We start from the raw sequence: 24,504 nt of genomic DNA, 5'->3' as shown, positions 1-24,504 counted from the left end.
GGATTTTATCAACATCAGTAAAATGCCATATAATCATATGTAATTCATTAAATATCGAAATTAGAAGAAAAATGCACTATTTTTAACTATCGGAAATGCGTGTTTCTAAGGTACATAAATTTTTGGGATTGACTATATAGCCAATACATCCTTAATCAAGTCAATAAATGTTCATTTCAATAGCACTTAGTGACTAATCTCGTACAATTAAATTCAAATGTAGTATTTGATTATATAATTAAATTGAGCTCTGTTTAATCGCGATAATTGCGAACACGACTTCAACGTTATGTCTTAACTAACGGGAGAATGCATCCCTTAATAAACTTAGATTCGTGATCTCGTGCGAATCTACATAGCAGGAACAGAGTCATTTATGAATGTGTTGGGGGATGACTAAGAACCAGGGTCGATTCCGTGTGTACGAAACGCGTATATCGACTATGCGTGATATTAGAGCGCCTGCGTCGTCAGAACGCTCCCTCGTGTGTAACTATTCCCTTTTCTTCCCCTTCTATTAACTATACTTATCAAATGTCTCGAAGGAACGACCAATCTTCTACCTTTATGGCAATTTCGTGTTTCTTCCCCTGCTAAGTGAAACACATTTGCGATCAAGCAGAGCCGTGCTTTTTTGAGAAATATTAAATATGACATGGGGAACTAAGTAAATTAACTAAAATTTCTTAGTAGAAAATAAGGCCGCGTGTCTATTTATTCTCCATCCTTGTATCGTGTTATCATTGCAAATTATCGTTCTATGCATATTCATATTATCTGACATTCTGTTGTACGTTAAATTGTTTCACCCTCCCGTTTAAGTCATAATAATAGACGATGAGACAGAGTGTGATTGATGATTTTCGATCGGAAAATTGAAGTCTATAGGTAATACAGTACGTGCTAAAAACTATATGGGTACCTATGATACGCAATGATGATACGATATGAGGATTCGTAGCTTAATAAGGAGCGGCGTGAAACGGACTTAATATATAGTATAGGCGTCGTGAACCCTGCGCGCTAGAAGAGAGTGGATTTTATCAGTCGAGAGGCCTTCGGCCTTACTTCGAAACCATTAAGCCAGGCATTTATATGCAATCGAGGTCGTTAACTGCAGGAAGCGCCGGCGCGTATACAGAATGCCTCGACTGTGTGTCAAGATGTGACACACGTACTTCTGTTCTCTTCGCGTCTGGAACGCATGCAGGGCATTATTATATTATAGTCTAGCATCGTTCATCGTTCTTATTAATTGACGATAGAATCGGGTAGGAAATCCCAGACTACGGTTTAAATGAAACCTCATGATTCAGAATTAAAAATCGTATTCTTGAAAATCGAATAAGAAGAAATGATGTATCCATCAGTTTTTCTAAAAATGATCATTGTAATGAAGTACATAGGGTAGGAGAAAATAAGTGATTAAAGTTGAAATGAATTTGGAATAATTAAAAGGTTGCGATTAAACGAAATTTTTTGTCAAAAGTTCGTCATTTCGACGCTGGGATGGTCGGATTTTATCAACATCAGTAAAATGCCATATAATCATATGTAATTCATTAAATATCGAAATTAGAAGAAAAATGCACTATTTTTAACTATCGGAAATGCGTGTTTCTAAGGTACATAAATTTTTGGGATTGACTATATAGCCAATACATCCTTAATCAAGTCAATAAATGTTCATTTCAATAGCACTTAGTGACTAATCTCGTACAATTAAATTCAAATGTAGTATTTGATTATATAATTAAATTGAGCTCTGTTTAATCGCGATAATTGCGAACACGACTTCAACGTTATGTCTTAACTAACGGGAGAATGCATCCCTTAATAAACTTAGATTCGTGATCTCGTGCGAATCTACATAGCAGGAACAGAGTCATTTATGAATGTGTTGGGGGATGACTAAGAACCAGGGTCGATTCCGTGTGTACGAAACGCGTATATCGACTATGCGTGATATTAGAGCGCCTGCGTCGTCAGAACGCTCCCTCGTGTGTAACTATTCCCTTTTCTTCCCCTTCTATTAACTATACTTATCAAATGTCTCGAAGGAACGACCAATCTTCTACCTTTATGGCAATTTCGTGTTTCTTCCCCTGCTAAGTGAAACACATTTGCGATCAAGCAGAGCCGTGCTTTTTTGAGAAATATTAAATATGACATGGGGAACTAAGTAAATTAACTAAAATTTCTTAGTAGAAAATAAGGCCGCGTGTCTATTTATTCTCCATCCTTGTATCGTGTTATCATTGCAAATTATCGTTCTATGCATATTCATATTATCTGACATTCTGTTGTACGTTAAATTGTTTCACCCTCCCGTTTAAGTCATAATAATAGACGATGAGACAGAGTGTGATTGATGATTTTCGATCGGAAAATTGAAGTCTATAGGTAATACAGTACGTGCTAAAAACTATATGGGTACCTATGATACGCAATGATGATACGATATGAGGATTCGTAGCTTAATAAGGAGCGGCGTGAAACGGACTTAATATATAGTATAGGCGTCGTGAACCCTGCGCGCTAGAAGAGAGTGGATTTTATCAGTAGAGGCCTTCGGCCTTACTTCGAAACCATTAAGCCAGGCATTTATATGCAATCGAGGTCGTTAACTGCAGGAAGCGCCGGCGCGTATACAGAATGCCTCGACTGTGTGTCAAGATGTGACACACGTACTTCTGTTCTCTTCGCGTCTGGAACGCATGCAGGGCATTATTATATTATAGTCTAGCATCGTTCATCGTTCTTATTAATTGACGATAGAATCGGGTAGGAAATCCCAGACTACGGTTTAAATGAAACCTCATGATTCAGAATTAAAAATCGTATTCTTGAAAATCGAATAAGAAGAAATGATGTATCCATCAGTTTTTCTAAAAATGATCATTGTAATGAAGTACATAGGGTAGGAGAAAATAAGTGATTAAAGTTGAAATGAATTTGGAATAATTAAAAGGTTGCGATGTCGCGACATGTTCTCATCTGAGATGAAACACCACGACAATCATCAAGATAGTGCATTGGTCGAGTCGGAAAAGATCTGTCGCGGAAAAGGGGCTAAAGTTATGGTCATTAGCGTCAGCTTGTACACGCAGAAAGTTTGCGTTATCATTACAATTTACGTATGGACCTACATATGTATGGGAGGCATACAGACGTTACTTATGGTTGTACTTATGTACATGTATACATATGTACGGGCTGTATGTATGCAACGCGTAGTCTAGAGTCTAGACGCTAATCAAGGGAGGGCACGTGTGTCGTTTCTGTCGCCGTTTCTCTTTGCTTTGTTTCACTTTGAGCTTAGGGAGCGCTGCGAGTTCTCACAGGGAATGGCAAAGGAAAACGAGTTTCAAACGTCTCCGTTTAATTTAGTTGAAATTGGGTTTTTATTGAGTTCTTACATTTCACAAGAAGTAATTCGAATCAAAATTCTAGTCAATTTAAGGAAATAGCAATCGGTTCGTTACATCTAATTAATAAAATAATGGTAATCGTTATCTGCAACTTCAAGAATAGTAATCTTCTATTCTATATCTGATTCCGGTTTACCTGTTGTGAATTATAAACGGAAGTGATTCAGCTGACAAACACAAGCTGCTTCTAACGAGACAAAGTTCCCTGTTAATTACACTCGACCCTGAAAGCTTGATATAATTTCCTTCGGCTGCCGAGTAATTCATTCATTTTGTACGCCACTCTCGCGCTTTTGCAAATACAACTACAGTAATTAACATGTTTCATATGTATCGTCATTAAACATGTAATATTGATGAATTTTACTTTTTTTCTACATGCTTATAATTGTACTACAGTATTTTTTAGTCATATAGCAGAATTGTGTCCCTCTTTCCAATTATGTGACAATTACTCCCTATTTATGGTCGCATAAAATTTTCATTTTAACTTCCTACGAACGTAGGAATGTTTTCGCGTCCGAGATTTTCATAGAACCACCAATTGAACTTGGTAAATTCACTTGCATGGACGAGTTTACGGGAATTCCAGACGTAGTTTTCCTCCCTTCGACGAGGAACGAATCGTGCGTGAGATCAAGATACAGCCACGCGTGACTCGGTGTCGAACAGAGAGCCAAAGAATAGCTCTGGATCTCTGTATATCGGTTCCGTGCGAAACGGCCAGGCTGGCGTAATTAGTAACACATGTGGCTGGTAAACCCCGCCCATCGATAGACTGCCAGGCCGAAGAGAGGAAACTCTATGTTTGGTGAACCTGAGAAAACAGTATAACCGAAAACCATACTCGTTTTGTCAATAATTAACAATTATAGAAATTAAATTTAGTTTCGTATAATAAAAGATTCGTCTCATATTTATTTTCGAAGTACTTCAAATTGCATAATTTAGGGAACAATGAGCTATCAGAACGTTATACCGTCCCTTATTATTTTTTACTAAATGAATTCTGAAAAATAATTAGTTCGTAACTCGTAGGATGTTGATTTCGCGGTGGAATAATCAACGAAGGTAATTATGCAAGAGTTCGTATGTAACCTAGATGCGTTTCACAATTTCAACTGACTGTGCAGCCGTCTGCTCGAAAACATTTATGCTAATTACCATTGGAAATTATTCTTGCGGCCATCTCGGTTCCAAAGAAAAGAGGCTGGATCCTCTGGCACAGCTGCGCTCGTCGCGCGTCTCAATTAACAACGAACTTAGTCAGTGGGAGATACGCCAACGTAAGATTGTCACATGAAATTCAGGAAATCAGAGAATCTGTTCCCGATGCATTTGAATGCATTTCCCGATGTTGCGTCCTTAGTAGTAATACTTTGTACATAAAATATCTATTCAGTCAAATACATACTAACTTGTATCGTTCAATTATTTAATTTCGTAAGTAGATTTTCTTCGTTGCTGGCAGTTCCAAGCGAGTTGCAACCCTTTGTCCGCGGCGCTATTGGTTTCTTCAAAGTAGCTTGTTTAATTTCCAGGACGTGAATCCTCGTAAATAATTCGCATCCGTGTGCTGGGACGTTGGAAACTACCTAGCTATCCCATTGTCAGTTGGCTTGTTAATTTCGTTCGAGTACTCTCTTGTCCTTTCTACATTTCATAGCATACATAGCATTTCAGTTGAATAAATGAATTGTTAAAAACATTTTGCAATAATTTGTCAGCTTTTTTCTCATTTAGATCTCTGATGATCGTGGGAAATAAAAGTTGTGGCGAGAAAGGATTGAAATATTTTAAAATTGACGTAAGCTAGTAGGATTTCATGGTCTATAAATTGTATCAGAGCTAACGATCCATTCGTTAAGTTAAACAAAATGTACGTTCGTCTGGTGAAAAAGTCGGGCCACAAATTTGAGGTTTGGAGATAGCGGCGTGTGTAGAACGTTCGGCTATGTGCGAAAGCGAATTTCTATGGAAATCAGGGTTGCGATGCAAAACTGTTCGCTCTCGGTTGCACGGGAACTGTGCGAGCGCTGCGGCCTTTTTCCGCTGTCAGAGGTTTTCGTTCGGCTTGAAAAATTGTGTCCCACCGCTTTATGGAAATTTTGAGGAACACCGCCGACTGCGCCGACTGATAGCTTTCCTCCGCGTTTCTAACTAGCTTCCACGAGATCTCTTTTTGATCACTAAACTTCCCTCTGAACATTTTTTTCGTCAGTTTCCTTTGTGGGGCAGTCAACTTTCTTTTTCCTTTGTCAAGATACGTAACAGAGAATGAATTAAAGCTATGAATTTCATGTATTTAGTTTGCTCCCCCGTTTCCTATATTTTTTATGAATATACATATTTTATATACATTGCATGCAGCAATTTGCATTTGCATGACAAATTGAATTTAACAATTAGCCTTTTCCATTATTACTGGAATATATTAAATATAAATAATTATATAAACTTAGTATCATAACTCGAATATCTTTATTAAATTAATAATATGAAGACTGCGCAGTTGTTTCGTAATATCATTTACATACTTATTTATTTGGGAGAAACCGACGTCCTGCCCATGTACATCGGTTTGTTGGTTTAATAAGTTAGTCCAGTTTATTTCATTATTTCAGTGTTCTTCATGGCTCGTGTCGGGTTCACCGTAACAAATATTTACACGGGCCGCCAGGTTGTCACAGCCGGCTTTTTGGGCTCTAGCGCAAATTCATTTAAGCCCGCCCTTCACGAGAATACCTCATACCTTACCGCATGGCATTAGGACTTATACACAGTCGAGTGATTTATACACCGAGCAAAATCGATACAAGTCGTTTTCCTCAAAAATGATAATTGAGGCTCACACACATATTACTAAAGTGCAGACTTTTAAATAAGATATGTAGAGTATCAGTTGAAAAAATTGCTTTTAAATAAGCATTTCGTAGATCATTTAAATTTTTTCACAGTTACTGTGTATCGAAATGTTTCGATTCGATCACTAAATTCAAATAGCTGTTTTTCAATAATCTTGTAGTTTCGTAATAATTTATGTAGACAGATGTATGAGACGTTATTTAGTACTCATTGATTTCAGTAAAAATATGTGCATATAAAGAATGCTTATTCAAACGTGTAAAGAACGGATATTTCTTGACTCATAGTCGATCAACACCAATAATTATTTCCGGAGTTACATACTTAATGGTTTCGATGTTACAACATTTCATTGATTGTGGCCACTTTGCGACCGCAATGAATAATCAACGTACTCATCGATTACGAAACGCGTTATGTTTTTTACCATTTACCTTGAGGTTAATTGCAGATACCTCTTATTTCCATTAGAATTCTAGTGTAACATGCTGTTCAATGAGCAAGAATAATTCAAATCTGATTCATTAGTAGATTTTATGTATTTATAGAAAATATTATAAAATAACATCGAGGGATACACAAAATATCTAGAGCGAAATTGCTATTTAAGTTACATTGAAAAAAATCATTTTTTAAAACGATTAACTGATCTTTATTGAAAAATTGACATCCTGTCAAGAGACAGAGGGTGTTTCACAAGAATATTTCATGTTCATCGATTTTCGTGTACCAATTATACTCTAGCAATCGATTACTACCCTGTTCAATATCTCACTGGACGAGTGGAGAATTCACGAGTGTTTTATGATCTCGTGATGATGCATCGGTCTCGTTCGAGCGCGTTGCGGCAATTTTTATTGACCGATCAGTCATTGTCTGCGTTGGGAACGTTATAAAAAGTAGTACGAGGAGGCTCGAATGCGGAGCGACAGGAAAGTCCGCGTTCGTGAAAAGAGGTTGACCAACGAACAAGGCGTTCCCTTGTACGGATTCAGAAGGCTCCGAGTTTTTAAGAAACTCCTCGTAAAACTCGCGCCTCGCGGCTAATAAATTCAATACTCGATCCTCACGCGGTATCTTAAATATGAATCATTAAGAAATGTCATCTTAAATTATCCAGTGTTCATTCATTCTATCCTGAAGCCTGGCAAAAATATATTCGGTTATATTTCATCTTCGTTTTGATTGACGATGATAAATGATAAAATAGAATATGATAAAGTATTTTTGATCGGAATATTCTAATTTGAGGACCAAAAAAATATACCACACGCACTAATTTAATATTCATAGTGACGTTGGAAAATAATTGATGACTCGCTTTTATGGAAAATGTTCGAGGAATTAGGTCAAAAAGGATCTACAAAGGTATTAATGTGAAACGTCTCGTTCCGAGATTTTATACACTGAAAAAATTCTCGAGGGTCTTCCACCAAATACTAAAAAAATTGAATGCAATCATTGAGAATGTTTCGACGTATTTTTCTAGTGGTGATTCAAATCTTTGTACTTGGGAATTATTAATAGTGAACAAGTTCAATACGTATGTTAAAATTCTTGTAAGATCATTGAAATAATTATTAATGGATAGAGTGGTATGAAAAATTATTGAGTAGGCTTGGAAGTTGTCGACATTGAATCATATGTATATGGAATTCCCACAAATATTACTACCGGGATCGATACGTGTGACTCATTTGGTTGAATGATTGTTTGCTTTCTTACTAATTGGAAATAACAGCTGTACCCATTTCTTATATACATATACAGTACACCTACGTGTTTCCTCTTATAGATTTTTAAATTAGAAATTCTGATTCACGGCGCGACCGCGTTTATAACAGTAAAATCTTTTTTAATTCTATTCCATGTTGCATTAAATAATATCTTGATAATACATAAATCAGTCTGAGTTCTCTTGCAAAATTCCACAGCAACTCCCAGTTGTACTGTGGGAACTGTACTAGATTGGAAGAATTTCATTCTGAAAACGATGCCACGACCCTCAGTTTATTCTTTCACAGATACCTTCAACAAGGATGCATCCGAAAATAGAAAACGTTCCTTTTTCTAGATTCTGTTCGATTTCGCGTGAATCACCGGTTTTTCTCTTAAAGGTTCTCATCAGTTGTACATACTATGACGAAACATTTTTCTCATCCGGTTTATTTCAGTTATGTTTCTCGCTTCCCTGTTCATGAGTTTATTTATGCAAAGACGTTCGCAGAATTTGTTTGTCACGCCATTGAATTCCCCATGTTTAATACTCCGCTACCGAGAAATTCATTTAGGAAGTTACATCGAATCAAAGCACTAAATGAATCTGTACTGCGCCAAGTTCCCGTAATTTCATTGTTAATTTTCGCTATTGTTTCTTACGAAATTTTAATTATTTTACACTTACTACATTTTTTTCTGTTGGAATATTTCTTCTCATTCTCGAACTTTAAGTATTATTCGATGTATTAATATAAAAATTAGTGCTCGAAAATGTTAAAAGTCAATTTCCATGTAGAAAAAAATTTGTAAGCGATGTTTGGAGAAAGTACGCGGAGAATTTTCCTTTTTTTCCGGATGCAATCAATTACGATTGGCTCCACATTGATTATTATCAGCAAGGAAGCTGCTCACTCGTACACGTGTAGTAAGGATAATTTGATCACGCGTAGGATGACAAGACACTTGACATCTAGTAGCCGGTGACTCGATCGAGTCGTAACGATTAGTCACCGAGTTCGACTTAACGGTAAATTAAAAGGTCCAGGTCTTATTGGCGACGGTAATCGTTTCAGTTGGAATGCATTTGACCCAGGAAGACGCGACGTTTAATTCTGTTTGTCCGGTGACTGGAAGCAGGCGGAGGCTACTATTAGCCTAGTCATGTATGAATCGAAATATCCGTGAGAGTTTTAAGTACGATGTTTTATCAAAAAAATATATTTCCAACGTAGACACGAATAGTTTTTAACAAGTTTATACTGTAAATTTTATTTCAAATTATTTAAATTTTATTTCAATCATTCAAATTTGTTGACTTTGTTTTTCTAACACGTATGTACTTCTTCTCATGTTTCTGTAAGAAGTACGGATTTTACATATCGATCATAAATTCAGAACAGAAGGCTAGGCTATAAAGTTTCTTGAAGTTGTATTAGGCATTAGATTGAGCCGTTGAGAGCGAAGATCCGGCGCTCGTCAGACGGTGAATCGAGATATCGCATTCGTGAAACAGAAGTCCGGTGACCCGGTGCACGCCGCCGCTGGAATAAGTTTCGGTTAAATATAGGTCGTCGTAAAATTAGATTCCACCAACGGGGTTGACGACTAGCGCGTAGTCTACAACTCCTGGACGTCGGGAGCCAGAGCTCTGTAGGCTTGAATCGGCGGCTTCCTTTTAGAAGCCTCAATGAGTCCTGCCTCTGTTAACCCCTAGCATTCTTCGGATTTCTTTTTTTTTCACGAGTCGATCACCCAGAATTTTTCCCACGACCTAACGAGTCTTTCGTACGCCACTAGTATGTTAGTATTTGAATTCTAGTTATCAGACAGGCACCTTTTTAAAATTATAAATTAACTAATTATTCAGTTGTATATAATTTGTCATAAATTGCAATAACTTGTTAAGACAAGAATTAATTGTAGGTACACAGCTACTTAAACTTAGAACTGTGCGAAGTCCGGAAACACGGATGTACGTGGCAAATTTATAGCGGAATTTCCTTTCGCGGGCAACGGAAACGCGTAATTTACATGCGAAAATGCGGCGTCGTAACTTTTCACAGTTAAGTGACTATTTACTGTCACAATATTCATTTCCCGGCCGCTTGTCAACCTTCAGACTAGATTAAACGCTGTTAAACAATTTTACGGTAAGAAATTGCATGCATCTGATGTGGCGTGTATGTTTCTGCCTGTGCCTGTTTCATTTATCATTAGAATGGATTAAAAGAATTTCTTCACATCTCCTTCGCTTCTATGAACACAACAAATCATTGCAAGACGAAGGTGTAGAATTGTGACTAGTTCTCTGTACTTTGCTCACTAGACGAGTTAAATAAAATGAAATGATTCTCAATATTTTAATATTCCTATTATTGATAATCAAGTACATATATTATTTCGCTTGGAGGAAGATTTTGTTCGTTATATTTATTCTGTTTGTCTCATTACACTGGAAGATATAGACTTATAAAAAGACCATAAAATTAAGATTGGCGAAACTTTTGCAATTTAAAGTCAGTTATCGCAGAGAAGGAAGTTCTTTTATGCAGAGTTGTTAAGTTCTTGTAAAAAGAGGCACTTGCGTCGTTAGTTCCTCGTCAGGCCACCTGCATACACATACAATTACTGTTGCCGGCAACTTCCATTAACTTTGCCCGTAGTTATCTGAAAAGCAGTCCTTATCTCGAAAGCAGAACTTGTCAGAGGGAAAGGGCGGCGGTATTTTCTAATGCTAGATGCTATCCAATTTTCCTCCGTTGGTACCTCGTCGTGTATACGTTGGCTAACATTCGCAGGAGGTCATAAACGTCGCGTTCGTTTCACACGTGGCTGCTGGTTTATACGTGCCGTCGAAACGTAACCGCGAACCAGTGAAGTAGTGCGGTACGTTCCCAGCGATTAATCTTTTCCGCGGCGCGGCTGGAAAAGCTTACATCGATTCCGAAACAGAGATACGACACGCGTCACAGCGTTCGGTACTGTATACCGGTCACGTAAACGTGTACCATCTAGCACAGACGAGTCATCCCCTTGGATGGATCTCGTTTCGCGATTGTTTGCACGGATCGATGAACGTCCGGACGCTATGCGATTGTTTGCCGAGTCGTAACTCGCGAACGGCGAGCATTATCTTAAGAAGATAGCTGCGTTGTTGTTGAAAGACGGGGCTGTATCTAGGCCAGCCGAGCATTCTGGTTACGTTACTACAGCCTCGGAAATTCTTCAAGCTATTCCTCAATGCGTCTCCGACTTCGTGTAGAAAGTATTTGTACGCTCCTTAGAATAGAATCTTTTCTGACATTGGAATATACGATGCTTTTGTGCAAGAAAAGTCGTATATTAATATACGTGTATTTAATCATTGAATTACTAGGTCATAATTGAAGAATGTAAGGGAACGTAATTTAAGAGGTTGTAAGAACGTAATGTAACAACTCGTTAAACATAGATCGTTCTATCAAACAATTACTGATTTAATTAATTATTGTTATGCTCGCATCTGCATGTACAAATGAATCACAATGTGAATCAGAATGAATCACTATAAGAACGATATGATTAAAGAAAATTTTTCTTTTTTCGGTATTGATTCATCTTGTCGTACGATAACACAAAAATTGATTTTTCGCAAGACCCCAAGGACCTCAGATAACCACAGACAAGATTAAATAAACAGTTGTTCTGCAGTATTCGAGAAATAAATTGTTATCAGAATGTCTATAAAAATTCGCTGACAGCAAGGAATCTATATAAAATATTGTATTTGAGTCTGGCGTCATTTTTAGTAAATTGATTTATAAATTTGTAGAATTATTATCATATTGTTTATAGAAATTTTGAAGATTTATGGAAAATATGATAGTTGAAGAATTTCAGTTTTTAAAACCTGTTTATGAAAATATCGCTTAAAAATTCACAGTAAGTGAAGTTTCGTGTTTGCGTTGCTTGAAGAAAGTGTAGTTCTGTGCTACTTCTGGTGAAGGAGCCAATAAAATGAAGATTTCGAGAATAAGAGATATGACTGTGTGTGAAAAGCATAGAAATGCCTAATTCTGTTGAAGCGATCCCCGGCATTTCTTTGGTCTCACGAAGGCACTTTGTTTGCAAGCCGCTTGGCCAACTTTCCACGAGGAAACTTTCAGATCTGATTAACATTTCTATTAACTTCCTTCCAAGCATCCCTTAACTGCTTACGTGCTCACTGTACTCACACTTGGATTATGTTTCATCTTAAGTTCCCTGTTAATTAGACACTTCTTTTCTTCGCCCTAAAACGTCTTTTCATNACATCTTTAAAAGCTAATTCAAAATAACTAGGCTGATGTTTCACATGCTTGTTGTAATCCTACGAAACTTGATACTTACAATATTAATTAAGGATTATGTATTCTTAGTATCATGAATAATATTATATTAATTGTGGAACGTAGGGTGAAATTTCCTTCCATTTAAAGTGTAGCATTAATGAAATTTTTTCTGGTAGCATTCCACGGTTAATAAATAGTAAACTCACAATCAGCTGTTTCGCTGAACTATTTTATTTAATTAATGAATTCGTTCCGAGGGTAATATGCTACCCCACGAAATCAATGGAATAGGATGTTATATGTTTCTTTGCGGAGGGTTGCAAATACATAACGTAGTACATAGTCTGACTCATTCTAAGAACCACTTTCCGTGGCAGACAGATTGATTTTCGATTGTCTGGACGCAATGTCCGGTTGTGTACACACGCAACTTTGCATGTCATTGCCTTCGATTGCCCTTTATTTCTGCTTCACTTAATACCCATACCAGTTCTATTTGTCAGATCGCATTCCAGGTATTTACTTTGCACGAACAAGTGATCAGATTTAGACCACAATTAAAATCTATTTATTCCTACTTATTGTTAGTTCTGTCTGTTCTTAATTTTAATCATTAATAATTACATACGGAATTACATTACGGATTCGTTCTAACGCTGATGCTGATTGATGCATTTATAAAAAATTAAGCATACAGAAAATATAAACGATGCAATAATTTCTATTCTGTGTTTGTATGAGTCTGTGAGATCTCTTATAGAAAGTATTAACTTGTATTGTACAGGTAATGTAGAACGAATGAATTTAGGAAAATTACATTCGGTGCAGCGAGTGCGTTTATGCGTGCCGAATGACAGGGCGTGGGTGTGGCCGGCGCACCCTCGTCTCCGAGGATTTCCTCTTCAACCGGACAACTCCTGTTTTTCTATCCTGTCCCCAGTTCCGGGTTTCTTCTTTATATCTCTTCGTCCAGCTTATGTTAGTTAGACCCTCTTCCCATGGACTTTCTGAATTGTCCCCAGATTCCCATGTCTTCAGAGTAGGGACGTAATTAAGATGATACATATCACATATATTTACATACGATTTTTTCAATATAAGAAACTTGCACGACAGTTTTTGTGAGATCATCATATTTCTAAATATTAATCTAAAAATTTGTGAGCTTGCTGGTTCTAAAATCTGGAAACACTGGTAACCGTAGTACGAACTTTAAATATGTATACGAAAGGATGTACCTATCTTTCTTGAACATATAAATGTTCTGTTAGACGAAGTTTCCCATAAATAAAAGTTATCCATTCCTTCTATTTTTATCTACAGTTGCGAAAAAGAAGTGTAGCGTTCATGATTTGATAAAGCAACATCATTTTTCTTCGTACACCACGGAGTGGGAAAATTCAATTTTTCAAATACGTGCACAAATCTATTTGACAAATAGCCATCAGTTAGACGAAATGACGTGGTAGTTTCTGTTTAAACTTTCTCGGCACATTACGTATTCACCAGAGAAATTCTTGTAGAGTTCAATTCAATCTTTCTGAATCTGCGACGTCTAACTTATAAACCCAGACAAACTTTATTCCTCTTCCATTTGTTTGTTATATAAACGTTTTTAATAAAAAAAAAAAATAATTTATTCAAAGTTTTTATATTAATATTGTCATAAATTTACAGGCATTAATATTTTTTGGAGATAATAAAAATCGTGTATGTTGGCAAAGAAATAACGTTCTATTTTACATCTATATTTTATTCAGTGGATTTTCCAACGAAATATTTATGTGCGGTAAAATTTACAGCACCGCCATAAGAATTTATGAGTGCCTGAAACCATTCGATTCCGTTTTATAGGCTTTTTTTCATCACCTCGTTTGATGATACAATCTATTGTGTACTGTATATGTACTTTCGTTAGTTATTCGGTGTATTTGATTTACACTCGCGAATGATGCGTTTCACGTTTATAGAGACGTTATTCGTTACGAATTGTTCAATCCCTGCAATGACAAACAATCGATATGCGATAAATCATAATCGTGTTAGATTGAAACATAGTTACGTTGCAAACACAATTCGAATCGAATCAATAACTTCGAAATCGAGATGAGAAACTTCGAATACAGTTCTGTGAGTGAAATATGTCCAAGTTCACATACAAATATGATTTAAGGACTGAATGTTTTATGATTGATTGAAGATTCTATTTATTATATGCAATTGAAGATCGATTGTTTTTCATTCAATTAAAAATTAATTTCTTTGGATAGATTGAAAGATTGAAATACTGCATTGAAGTAATCATCGAAAGTGTTCGGTCAAATACAAGGCCATAAGTGCATCCTGAATCCCTCGATCCTCTGTCCCCTTTCCGCATCGTAAATCGGCGTCGAACATTCATCAATCGCGAGATTCCCCGTAGCGACGATTCGCATAAATTTCACCGGGAGGCGTCACGTTGAATGCAGAATTTAAACAAATAAGCGACCGCGTGCGCGGGGCATAAACGCTCGAGAATGGTCGCGCACCCGACGGATACCAGCCGTAAACATTTTTCATCGTTACATGGGACCGTAAATTCCTTCAAAATAAATTCGAAAAATCTGCCATTCCTCACTTCTACCTACTGTAACATTGCCGCGTCGATCGAAGAGCACGTCGTATTTCTTCCCTGTTTGTTTCCTCTTTTTCTACTTTTATTTTCGTCGCACCGCGCCGCGCCGTTTGCTGTTTATTGTTTTCTCCGCGGGGTGTTATGCGATAGGATAGATAGATGAACGGACCCGTCCGGCTGTTGTATAGCCAGTTGCGTGGGTACTAATCGATACTTATCTTTCGTCGAGCCGGCGGAAATTTCTCATTTCATTCCGGAAACGTTCCTACCTGACATTACCGAACCTGGGCACGATGGTATATACGTATAACAGGATGAAATGAATGGTCGACAATAAATCTCGCATCGCGGTTCCGTGCAACCTGCAGTCCGGCCTGCATACACGTGAATTTCGGTTAGCGGTTAACGATACGAGGCCATAACCGCGATTCCGAATGCTGCGCATTTCGAAATACTGTCTCGATCTCTGTTCAGAGGCTCGATCAACGTTAGACACCCCTTTTTTTAATTGTGATACGTGTATCGACGCAACGCGATTCCAGAAAAACGCAGTGTGAAACAAATCTTGCATGTACGTATTTTTATTAGCCTTGCCCTATTGGGTTAAAGAATATAGTCTCCTTTTAACAATCAAACTTATTACATAGTAGCTTTATTCAACAGTTCCTGCAGTGCGTTCATTACAATTGGTAATTCTATTTTATACATATTTCACACGTACAATATCAAATTATTTCGTACAATTGAATTATCGTGGATTTGTTGCATGTAATGGTATTAAATTGAGTGGAAATGGATAAATACATTATTGCATTAGTTTGATAAACTGAATAATTGCTTCAGCAAATTTATCATTAAACGTATAAACGCGTTTTCATTATTTATGACCGATTTGTCTTAACACGATATTCCATTGAGAAACTATCTTATTTTTCTTGTGCATAAGATTATTTCATTATGAGAGATTGAACCATTTATGCACAATCTTGCGTCTGGTATTAAAGCACGCTGGCGCTATTTGTGCCGAGCATTTATTGTATTAGCAATAAGAAATGAAATTCTGTTTTATTTTCATTTTTATATTGTACTCAGTTTCTTATTACTATAAGATCACCGCGTGCTCGGGACACACACGTGCACACGCGTCATAAATTGTTGAAGAACAAAGAGATTGTTCGGAAACGGAGAACGATGAGTCAAACAATAGCAAGTTTTATCTTTTAATAACCTTGAATGACTAAATTAAAAAGCCTCTCCTTCAATAATCCATTGCTCTTTCGTTCGTACTTGAAGACATATTTTCTTACAACGTCTAATAATTTTATAATATAACAGTATAATAACTTAGGTAGATGTACAAAGATGATACGCAATGGTGATACGATACGAAGAAATGATACAACTAAGGGAATTCACGTGTTTCTTGCTTCCTTCGTTCTTCTATTTCGTCGGTTAGAGATTGAATTGGCTGATGAATTTTTAATCGATTGCCGTGAAGATTTATTAATAGCTCAGGTGATGTTTCGACGGAAGGTAACGGAAGTTTTCCGGAATTCCGAGAGGACTAACGACGCGTGTCTCGAATAATTTACCATACAATTTTTCTCCAGCTTTTAGGATATTAATCTCTTCCCGCCTTGTATAACATTTGCATTGAATTCACATTATAACAATGCTTTTAAAATAGTTTCATCAATCATTTAGACATTTTAGACTAACATATTGCATTACTAAAAATAAATTCCTTCATCATTTAATATAATCAGATATAATATAGATTAAAGACTGTTCAGTCAATTAGTATGATTAATTTACAAGCAGTAATTAGTTAATTATGTGTAGAATAGTCAATTTTTATTAATAATACAATATTAATTAACTAAGAATTTAATATCAGCATCGCGTTTGATAAAAGGCATGAGAAATCAAAATATTTCGCCATCACCCAATGTTTAAAGTCAGTACGTAGTATAATCTCGTTAAGTAGCAACTATCTGGTTAACGCGTGTCCAGTCGAGCTCACCAGACTCCAGATCGCTAATTAGTTGTCGGTTTCAGTCACGTCTCGCGTACCGTATCGTGTTGCACTGGTTGATAGCGGGAAGAAAATTGAACTTGTGGTTTCGGACTCAGGAATCATTACATGAACGGTCTCAATGATGCTGGAATCGAAACAAGTTCGATAGGACTATCGGATGCAGTCCATGATGTATAATAAAGATAGAAAGTCACAGAAATTAATAAATAATATATTTTCCATACGATTTTAATATAACAATTTGTTTCAGCGATAAGTTTGTTAATCGCAAATCTCGTTCGGTGATGCAGAATTTGTCGAACCGAGTCGTACAATTTGCATTGCGGTCATGGATGCCGATATCCGCCGTCGATTCCATTGGGCGGCTTCCGGTTACGCAAGACGTTTAGGGTTCCATCGAATAGCCTACGGAAAACGAGACGTGTTCGGAATAACGTCGAACGCGGGTATAACAGAACTTCGTGAGGGAAAGAGAAAATTTAATTTGCCGCGCCTCTCTTTTTTAGTTACTCCCTTAATTTGTTTCCCTTAAACAGTGACTCAGAAATATTTTACGTACCTTTTACCCAGTAAATCTATTACTTAATAATAAGTTTCGGTAAATCTTGTTCGGGAAGAGACAAGATCTTGACAGTATGGGGAAGGGTGTTGGTAAGTCTGAACGGAGACTGTAAACGTAATTAATCTTCGACGTGGAAAGTGTCCACCGGTGCAGTCTCAGTGTTGGTAGTTAATTACCATTTAACCCGGTGCGACGGCACACGATACGTAGGTACACATGTATACATCCAGCAGAGGTTTGGCCAAGTTTGTCTCAGGGCTACAGCTAACGGCTGTTAACGGGTCGGGTGGAGAAGGCCAGTTAGTAGGTTAGGCCGAATGACCGGTCAGGGCCCGGGAGGGTGAAAGGGTGTATTCTAGCGGGTCGAAAAGCTAGACCGTATATTCGCGAGAGCTTTCGAGGGCTCTAGACTCCGGCCAATGGACCGCTGCAATGTCTTCCAGTTAGCTGTCGCCTGCTCTTCAATTAAGCCCAGTTTCGTCCAGTCTAATTACCTCAACATTTAGCCGGATACGCGCTTTCACAATGCGAAACTGCCCCTCGTGGCTACGATATTCACACTTTTATTATTCGTCTCGTTTGTGCTCGCTTGTTTGCCCCGAGGAGAATTTGCTCCAGTGTTTTTAAACCTGTTCTTATTTTTCGCTGTTCTCTCATCGTCGGTTCTCAAAGAATTTTCTCGCACGTCTCCGCTGTGTCATTTATTCTTGAATTAATAAGTAGTTTTTATATTTGCGACCAATCGGAGTTAGATCGTCACAGACGTATCCAATTGGACGAGGTCTAAGCAAGAAAGTAAGGGAAGATAATTGTTGGTACAGACTTGAGAATTTCGTTGTTCTTTTTCGTGTCTTATCTTCGGGTAGAGCGGGAAGCAGCAGATGAACAGTCAGCAAGGACGCGGGCAAACCGGAAATCGGGTCAACGAGGTCAAGTGTCCGGTTTGCTCGATCGGAATGACCCTCGTTAAAAGACTTTAATTCGAGAAAATACAGTTTGCTGATACAACCGCGAGAAACGTGTTCGATTGCCTTCAGATTCCACTCGAGTATACTTCTTTCTTCGTTCCTCTTCACCACATTTATATTAAAAACAATCTTCCTTTGTGCAAAAGATAAAAGACATAGACAAGGTGATGGATTTTCCGATTTTTTGGAATGTTGTACATCTTTTGTGTTATTTAAAAACGTGGACTAGGGTGAACTTATATAAAATTTCTCGATGAAGACGCGATCCTTACCAACTTTTGAAAGTCTCCACGCGAGCCTCGAGTCTTATCTACGTTTCTTCTCCTTATCTCTCTCTCACAATCTACATTTTACGTTTATAAGTCTATATTTATCATTTTTCTTTTATTCATGCTGCGCGCTCGAAGGACGAACGATTCTATCTCGTGATCTTTACGGAAGCTGGTACAAACCAGAAACGAAGAAGATGATGAAGTAAATATGTTTTGAAATTCCCTTGAGTAACTTGTATCTCGATACACGAAAGTGAGATAATTCTAACGGCTCGTCGACATATTTTACAAACGCGAGCCAGCAGTCGGAAGAGCAAATTCTTTCGCGAAGTGGCCGTCGGTCGTAGCCGAGGTAAAGTGCGAAAAATCCGCGGAAAATGAAACTCGGTCACGGTTGTCGAAGACGATGTCGCCGACGATGTTTGCACTGTTGCACGCAATTGACGACGTGGAATATGTACACGCTCGGACGGCGAAGCATTTACAGAAGAGATGGCTGTCCGTTCATGTTAAACCGATCTGTATACGAGCGTTCCCCTAGCCTGCTGGTGCAATGTGTACGACATAATGCTGCACATCCATTCGTATCAATGTTGTATCATTATAAACGAACGGACGTTGCACTATCGTATGTAAATCTTACTCGTCCAAATAGAATAACTGATTTTGCGTTTCATTAGAATATATATATAAGAATCTTTGGATAGAATTCATTGAATCAATGCATACTTGCATTTGAACAATTCGTAATTCATTTTTATAAAGTATTTTTAATAGATTCAGTCTGTATATTTTATAATGTATCATAAGATGAAAGATTAACATATACAGCATGGATGCAGCTATGATACGCAACGATACGAGTGGATACGGAGCTTTAGGAATAAATGGTACACGTTATTTTGCTTCTCTATTCTCATTCCTCTCGCCTTTTCTTTCTTCATTCGAATTGTCCGTTTCCTTCGCGCCGCGCCGCAAAACATGCCAAGATCCACGGTGAATGGTCTTGCGAAAAAGGAGAAACGAAGATGAATGGTGCAATTGTTCTCCCGAGTGCGGAGTGTCGTTGATGTTATTTCACGGTTTGTTTCTTGTCCCCTGTCTCCTTTTCGTCTCTCTTGCATCGTCGGCTAATTACATTTCGTGGCGATGTATTTCGATGATTAATTCCGTGGCTTGATTCAGATCAAAATCAGCCAAGGGCTAAGCTACAAATGTTTCTCATGTGGTTCTTTTCCTTTAAAATATAACAATGAATTTATTCAATAAACTTTATGATATAAAGTTGGTATAAGATATCAATTTAGTAATTGTTTGATTCTTTATTTTTCTTCTTGTATATGGAGAATCTTTTATTGATTTCATGGTAATGATACATAGTATATTCGAGAGATTTATCCTTGGAAGATAATGACGATGATGGAAAAAGATTGGACCCGCGAAACGATCTCTTCCGACGACCAGATTTTCCATTGAGATTTTCCTTTCTCCTCGTGGCGGCTTTGACGAACCGAGCGAACACGCGGGAGCTTTGTTACCGTCATAATCGTAATCCCACGCAGGCAGCTTCCTTTCAAACGACGAGCAGAATCACTGCCTCCTTTGAAGGATTCAGGATCCCTTTTGATGGATCACCAAGATCGGAACGCGCCGTTCTGACATTCTGATAAGACCGCGTTTCACACCATCACATGTTCGCTGCTGCTCTATCTTAAAATACAGTTGACTTTTACGTTCTTTTTTTTTTGCAAAATATAGTACGAGTTAGGTGGCACAGTTTTGTGAATTTCATACGATCACTGACATTTTTATTTAGAACAGTGAAAAATATCCATTTGGTAAATACAAGTTACTAAACGTAGAAACAGGTATATATTGTTAGCTTTGGACTCAATCGGATGACATTCCTCGATATATTACCCTCCGTAAATGGTAATGCAACCACTGACATAGTCGCCGGAGCCGCGGGCAACCGGTTTTCAACGTAGGATGGAACGCTCGAGGAACAATGCTGATGTTCATCCGGTCGATGCCTATATTAGGCTTATAGAAATTAAGCATTGCGATATTCACACAATTTTTGCTATACATTTTTGTACATTAAATGCATTGTTTATATTTTTCTATAAATACATCAGGTTCGTAATTTACTTAGAACTTTTTAATAAGACATTTCTGATATAAGTCCATCTATACTTTTTTTTTACTTACTTGATCTCATTAAAACTTTTCTCTCGTCTTCACTTTGCATACGAGCGAAAACGTAGGATATTATAGAAATGTAAAATTCGAATCGCACTTCGAAAAATGTGCAGCAGTTTTCTTGAATTTTTCTTGCCTTGCTATTTCCATGCTCTCGCGAAACTGTATTTTTCTCTTCATAATCGTGCGCACCAGGAAAAATATTCCATTCTCGCAGGCATGGGTGCAACGAAGAGGAAGCGTGTTTTAAAGAAACCTATGCGGACAGATGTTTCACTTCTATCTGAATCTCGTTCTATGTATTCGTTCTTGGTTCTATGCTTATGATAGATACAAGAATGGAAATCATGAGAATGGAGAGCGAATCCACTTTCTGCATTCACCCATCTTCATTTCTCGAAGAAAGTCTTATACCAGATTTTCTCGAGACCAGGATGTTATTGATCTGAGATTATCATGGAGAATTATTGATTCTGGAACAGAGCATTTGAGAAATGATCATTCCAATAATTCAATAATACATTTGAAACAGTCATGAGCGACATTCGGAATTGCATCCAAATTTTTCTCAAATGTTACCCTACGATATATTTCATTTCTTATGATCAAGTCCACTCTCCGTCAAAAAGACAGAACTTAAATAATTCACGCGAACGTGTTTTAATAAATGAAGGGCACTCTATTCGGAGAATTTGTTCGCGATGAAATAAACAAGGCGGGGCACAGCGCGCGGAGTTCGAAGCTTCGTTTCTTAAGGTCGCGTCGTAAATTCGCAGGAATAGAATTAAACCGAAACTTAGGGAACCACGCTTCAGGAGCGAAGGACTTATCTCATACTAAACTAAAGCCAGCGCCGTATACCCTGTTCCTTGCAATAAGCTTATGCGAGACAGCCGCATAACTCAACAAACTATTTAGAAGCACCTAATGACCTCTTTGCACCCCCATTTACATTTTCTGTTAGCGCACTGAGATAAATGCCAGTTTGATGCCTTGCATGTTTGCCCTGTTTGTGTCAACTCTGTACCGATATTTTAATAAGTCCGTTAAATGTCTACATTTAAGTATACCTTCAGTTTTGTATATTTAAAAAAAAATTATTTTATTCATCATTGTAATATTAATTTAACAATTTATATTATAAATTATAATATGAACTTATAATGAATATAAGACAGTGGCCATTGATTGAATTCTATTTTTCTGTATTTTGCTAAACCAAGATTCATTCTTCAAAGGTCTATAAACAAATCAAGTAATACAAGATAATTCCAAATGGCATTTGATACGTATATTCAGGGAATGTCTGTACATATCCTCTTCCGGTGGAACTATCCTAGTACATAGTATACCTACTTTCGGTTATCTGGCATCTTGTAATCATCTCGCGATACGAGACCGTGGGCGAATTTAGGTCTCTCTAGCAGAATGTTGAAATATTATTTTCGGATGCTAGACGAAATTTGATAAGAATTTCTCTTATCAAAATGACTTGGTCGAGTGCTAGAGAATTTGTGAGAAATAACTGAACTTGCTGGTCGCAAGGTGAAACGCGATAGATTTATTATGAAGTAAAATTGAACGAAACGAAATAATATATTATTTTATTATAATGATATATTTTAAATATTTTATTTGCCATCTCGTATATAATTAATACTCATGCTATAGTGTTTTATTTCCTTTTCATCTGTTCCAGCAAAATTATCTCATGAAGTTTGGATATCTACCCCAAACGGATATGGAGACCGGAAACCTTCGGACTGACGATCAGCTCAGGGACGCCATTAAAAATTTACAGGTGAGCGAAATATTTTGAGGATTGGTTCGAGTCTCGAAGGCTCGTCGAACGAAATATATATGGCTAGAGAACATTTTGTTCCCTTCATTTATTGCATTGTTGAACGTGTCTTCAACATTCTTACACATTCTTTCCAAGATGAATTTATGTCCAACGTAAATGACTAATAATTTTATTATTATTACCAGTAAACTTAGTGTACTGTTAGATATTCCAACTATGAAATTAAATGGCGATTACATACTAATAAATTATAAGACGAAACGTAATATAAATGAATAGAAAATTTAATTAAATGTTCGCGCGAATACTCGAGCGAAGACGATCATCAAAGATAGCATCAGAAAACGCAAACAAGCGTTCAGTTATATGAAAAAGATCGAAATTGACATGGTAATTCTTGCATTTCGATGAACGGTGAAATCTTGATCCTCGAGCTTAAGCTCCGCGCTTCGCATCGCGTCGTCGAATGCAAGATTAGATTGTCGGGAACCGTTTAAATGGAATCGCGTTTCGTTTTGCAGTAACGATCGATCCAACCGGAATAGTGTAGCTTTAGGGAAATAACGAGGCAGGAAAAGACATAAAAAAAAACATAGTGATTGCTTTCTATTCATAACGGAAGAGTCGAAACTACATGAGGATGTATGAAAACTTTTAATGGCAATTCGTAGAAGGGATTTTTATGATGTGCCAACATCTTGTACTGATAATTCAAAATCTCTTACTTCCTGTACAGTCCTCTACAAATATTTAATAGAATATCATCGCAGTTTTATTACACAATTTTAATCTAATCCATCGAGTATCATAATCGTATAGCACATAATCGAATTAATTAATACATATTCGAAACTCTTTTAGTTTCTTTTAAGTAATTCCTGTATATCTTTTAATACGTCCTTAACTCTGTACACTTTGGAGTCGGATACAAAATTCTACCTAGATATGAAACTTCATATCCGTTTACATAATGGAGAAGATTTCTTGTAGGCAAAGACGCGAAAAGGGCTGGAAAATTATGTATACCGAAGCGGGCAAGTTGGTCGTTTCTTGTCGCGAATGAAAATAGAGGGAGGACATGCGCCTCAAAGAGCTCTCGTGGAAAAGTTCGAGTGCCTCTCTTTCTCCCTTGGTTTCCACGAGTTTGGAGAACGCCAAGTCAGAAAGAACGGTTCAGTTCTCGCGTCCCGTTCAACTGCGGGTGGGGGAGAAAAAACTTTTTCACGGTTTTTCCCGAGCTTCGCGCCCACCCGTCGCTTAGGAATACGGTTCTGTACAAGTTCTTCCGGGCGACGAATCTGTGCCACGAAAACCCATCCCTTTTCCGCGTCTGCCGCGCTTTTTTATTGACACATCAAACTACTTTCTTGCAAGTTGGATGTGTACGTACCTTGTTAGACGTTCTTGGCAAATTGTATTTGTTTGTTGGATTCGCTCTGTAGTAAAATAATCGCAATTTTTATGATCAGAAGATTGATATAACATTCTGCTTTCTTAGTAGATGAAATTGAAATGTCTTGAAGTTCTCAAAAAATTGCATGCTGTACCGTTTTGATGAAAACTCTTGATTTTATGTCAAAACCTTTATATTCCAAGATGCATCACTGTAATGCAAACAAGCTAGTAATCGTTGCTAATGTAATTCTAATTTCACCCTTAAGTACTTGAATCTAGTTTTAAGGATGTATTGACTATATAGTCAATCCTAAAAGTTTATGT

At 37.3% G+C, this 24,504-nt stretch overlaps 1 protein-coding gene across 1 annotated transcript in view; it reads left to right on the top strand.

Annotated features, from left to right (window-relative positions):
* Nucleotides 1-24,504, top strand: part of Mmp2 (Matrix metalloproteinase 2) — a 114,125-nt gene that overhangs the window by 4,809 nt on the left and 84,812 nt on the right. Inside the window, exon 4 of the mRNA XM_018027790.2 lies at nt 22,681-22,782. Coding sequence (XP_017883279.1) covers nt 22,681-22,782 — 102 coding nt within the window. The remainder of the gene's footprint in view (nt 1-22,680; nt 22,783-24,504) is intronic.

This window comes from Ceratina calcarata, unplaced genomic scaffold, assembly GCF_001652005.2.
Source record: "Ceratina calcarata isolate Rehan_Ccalc_2016 unplaced genomic scaffold, ASM165200v1 scaffold43, whole genome shotgun sequence".
In the NCBI taxonomy this organism is placed as follows: Eukaryota; Metazoa; Arthropoda; class Insecta; order Hymenoptera; family Apidae; genus Ceratina; species Ceratina calcarata.
The sequence above is the reverse complement of the archived record's forward strand: the minus strand, read 5'-3'. Positions and strand labels throughout refer to the sequence as shown.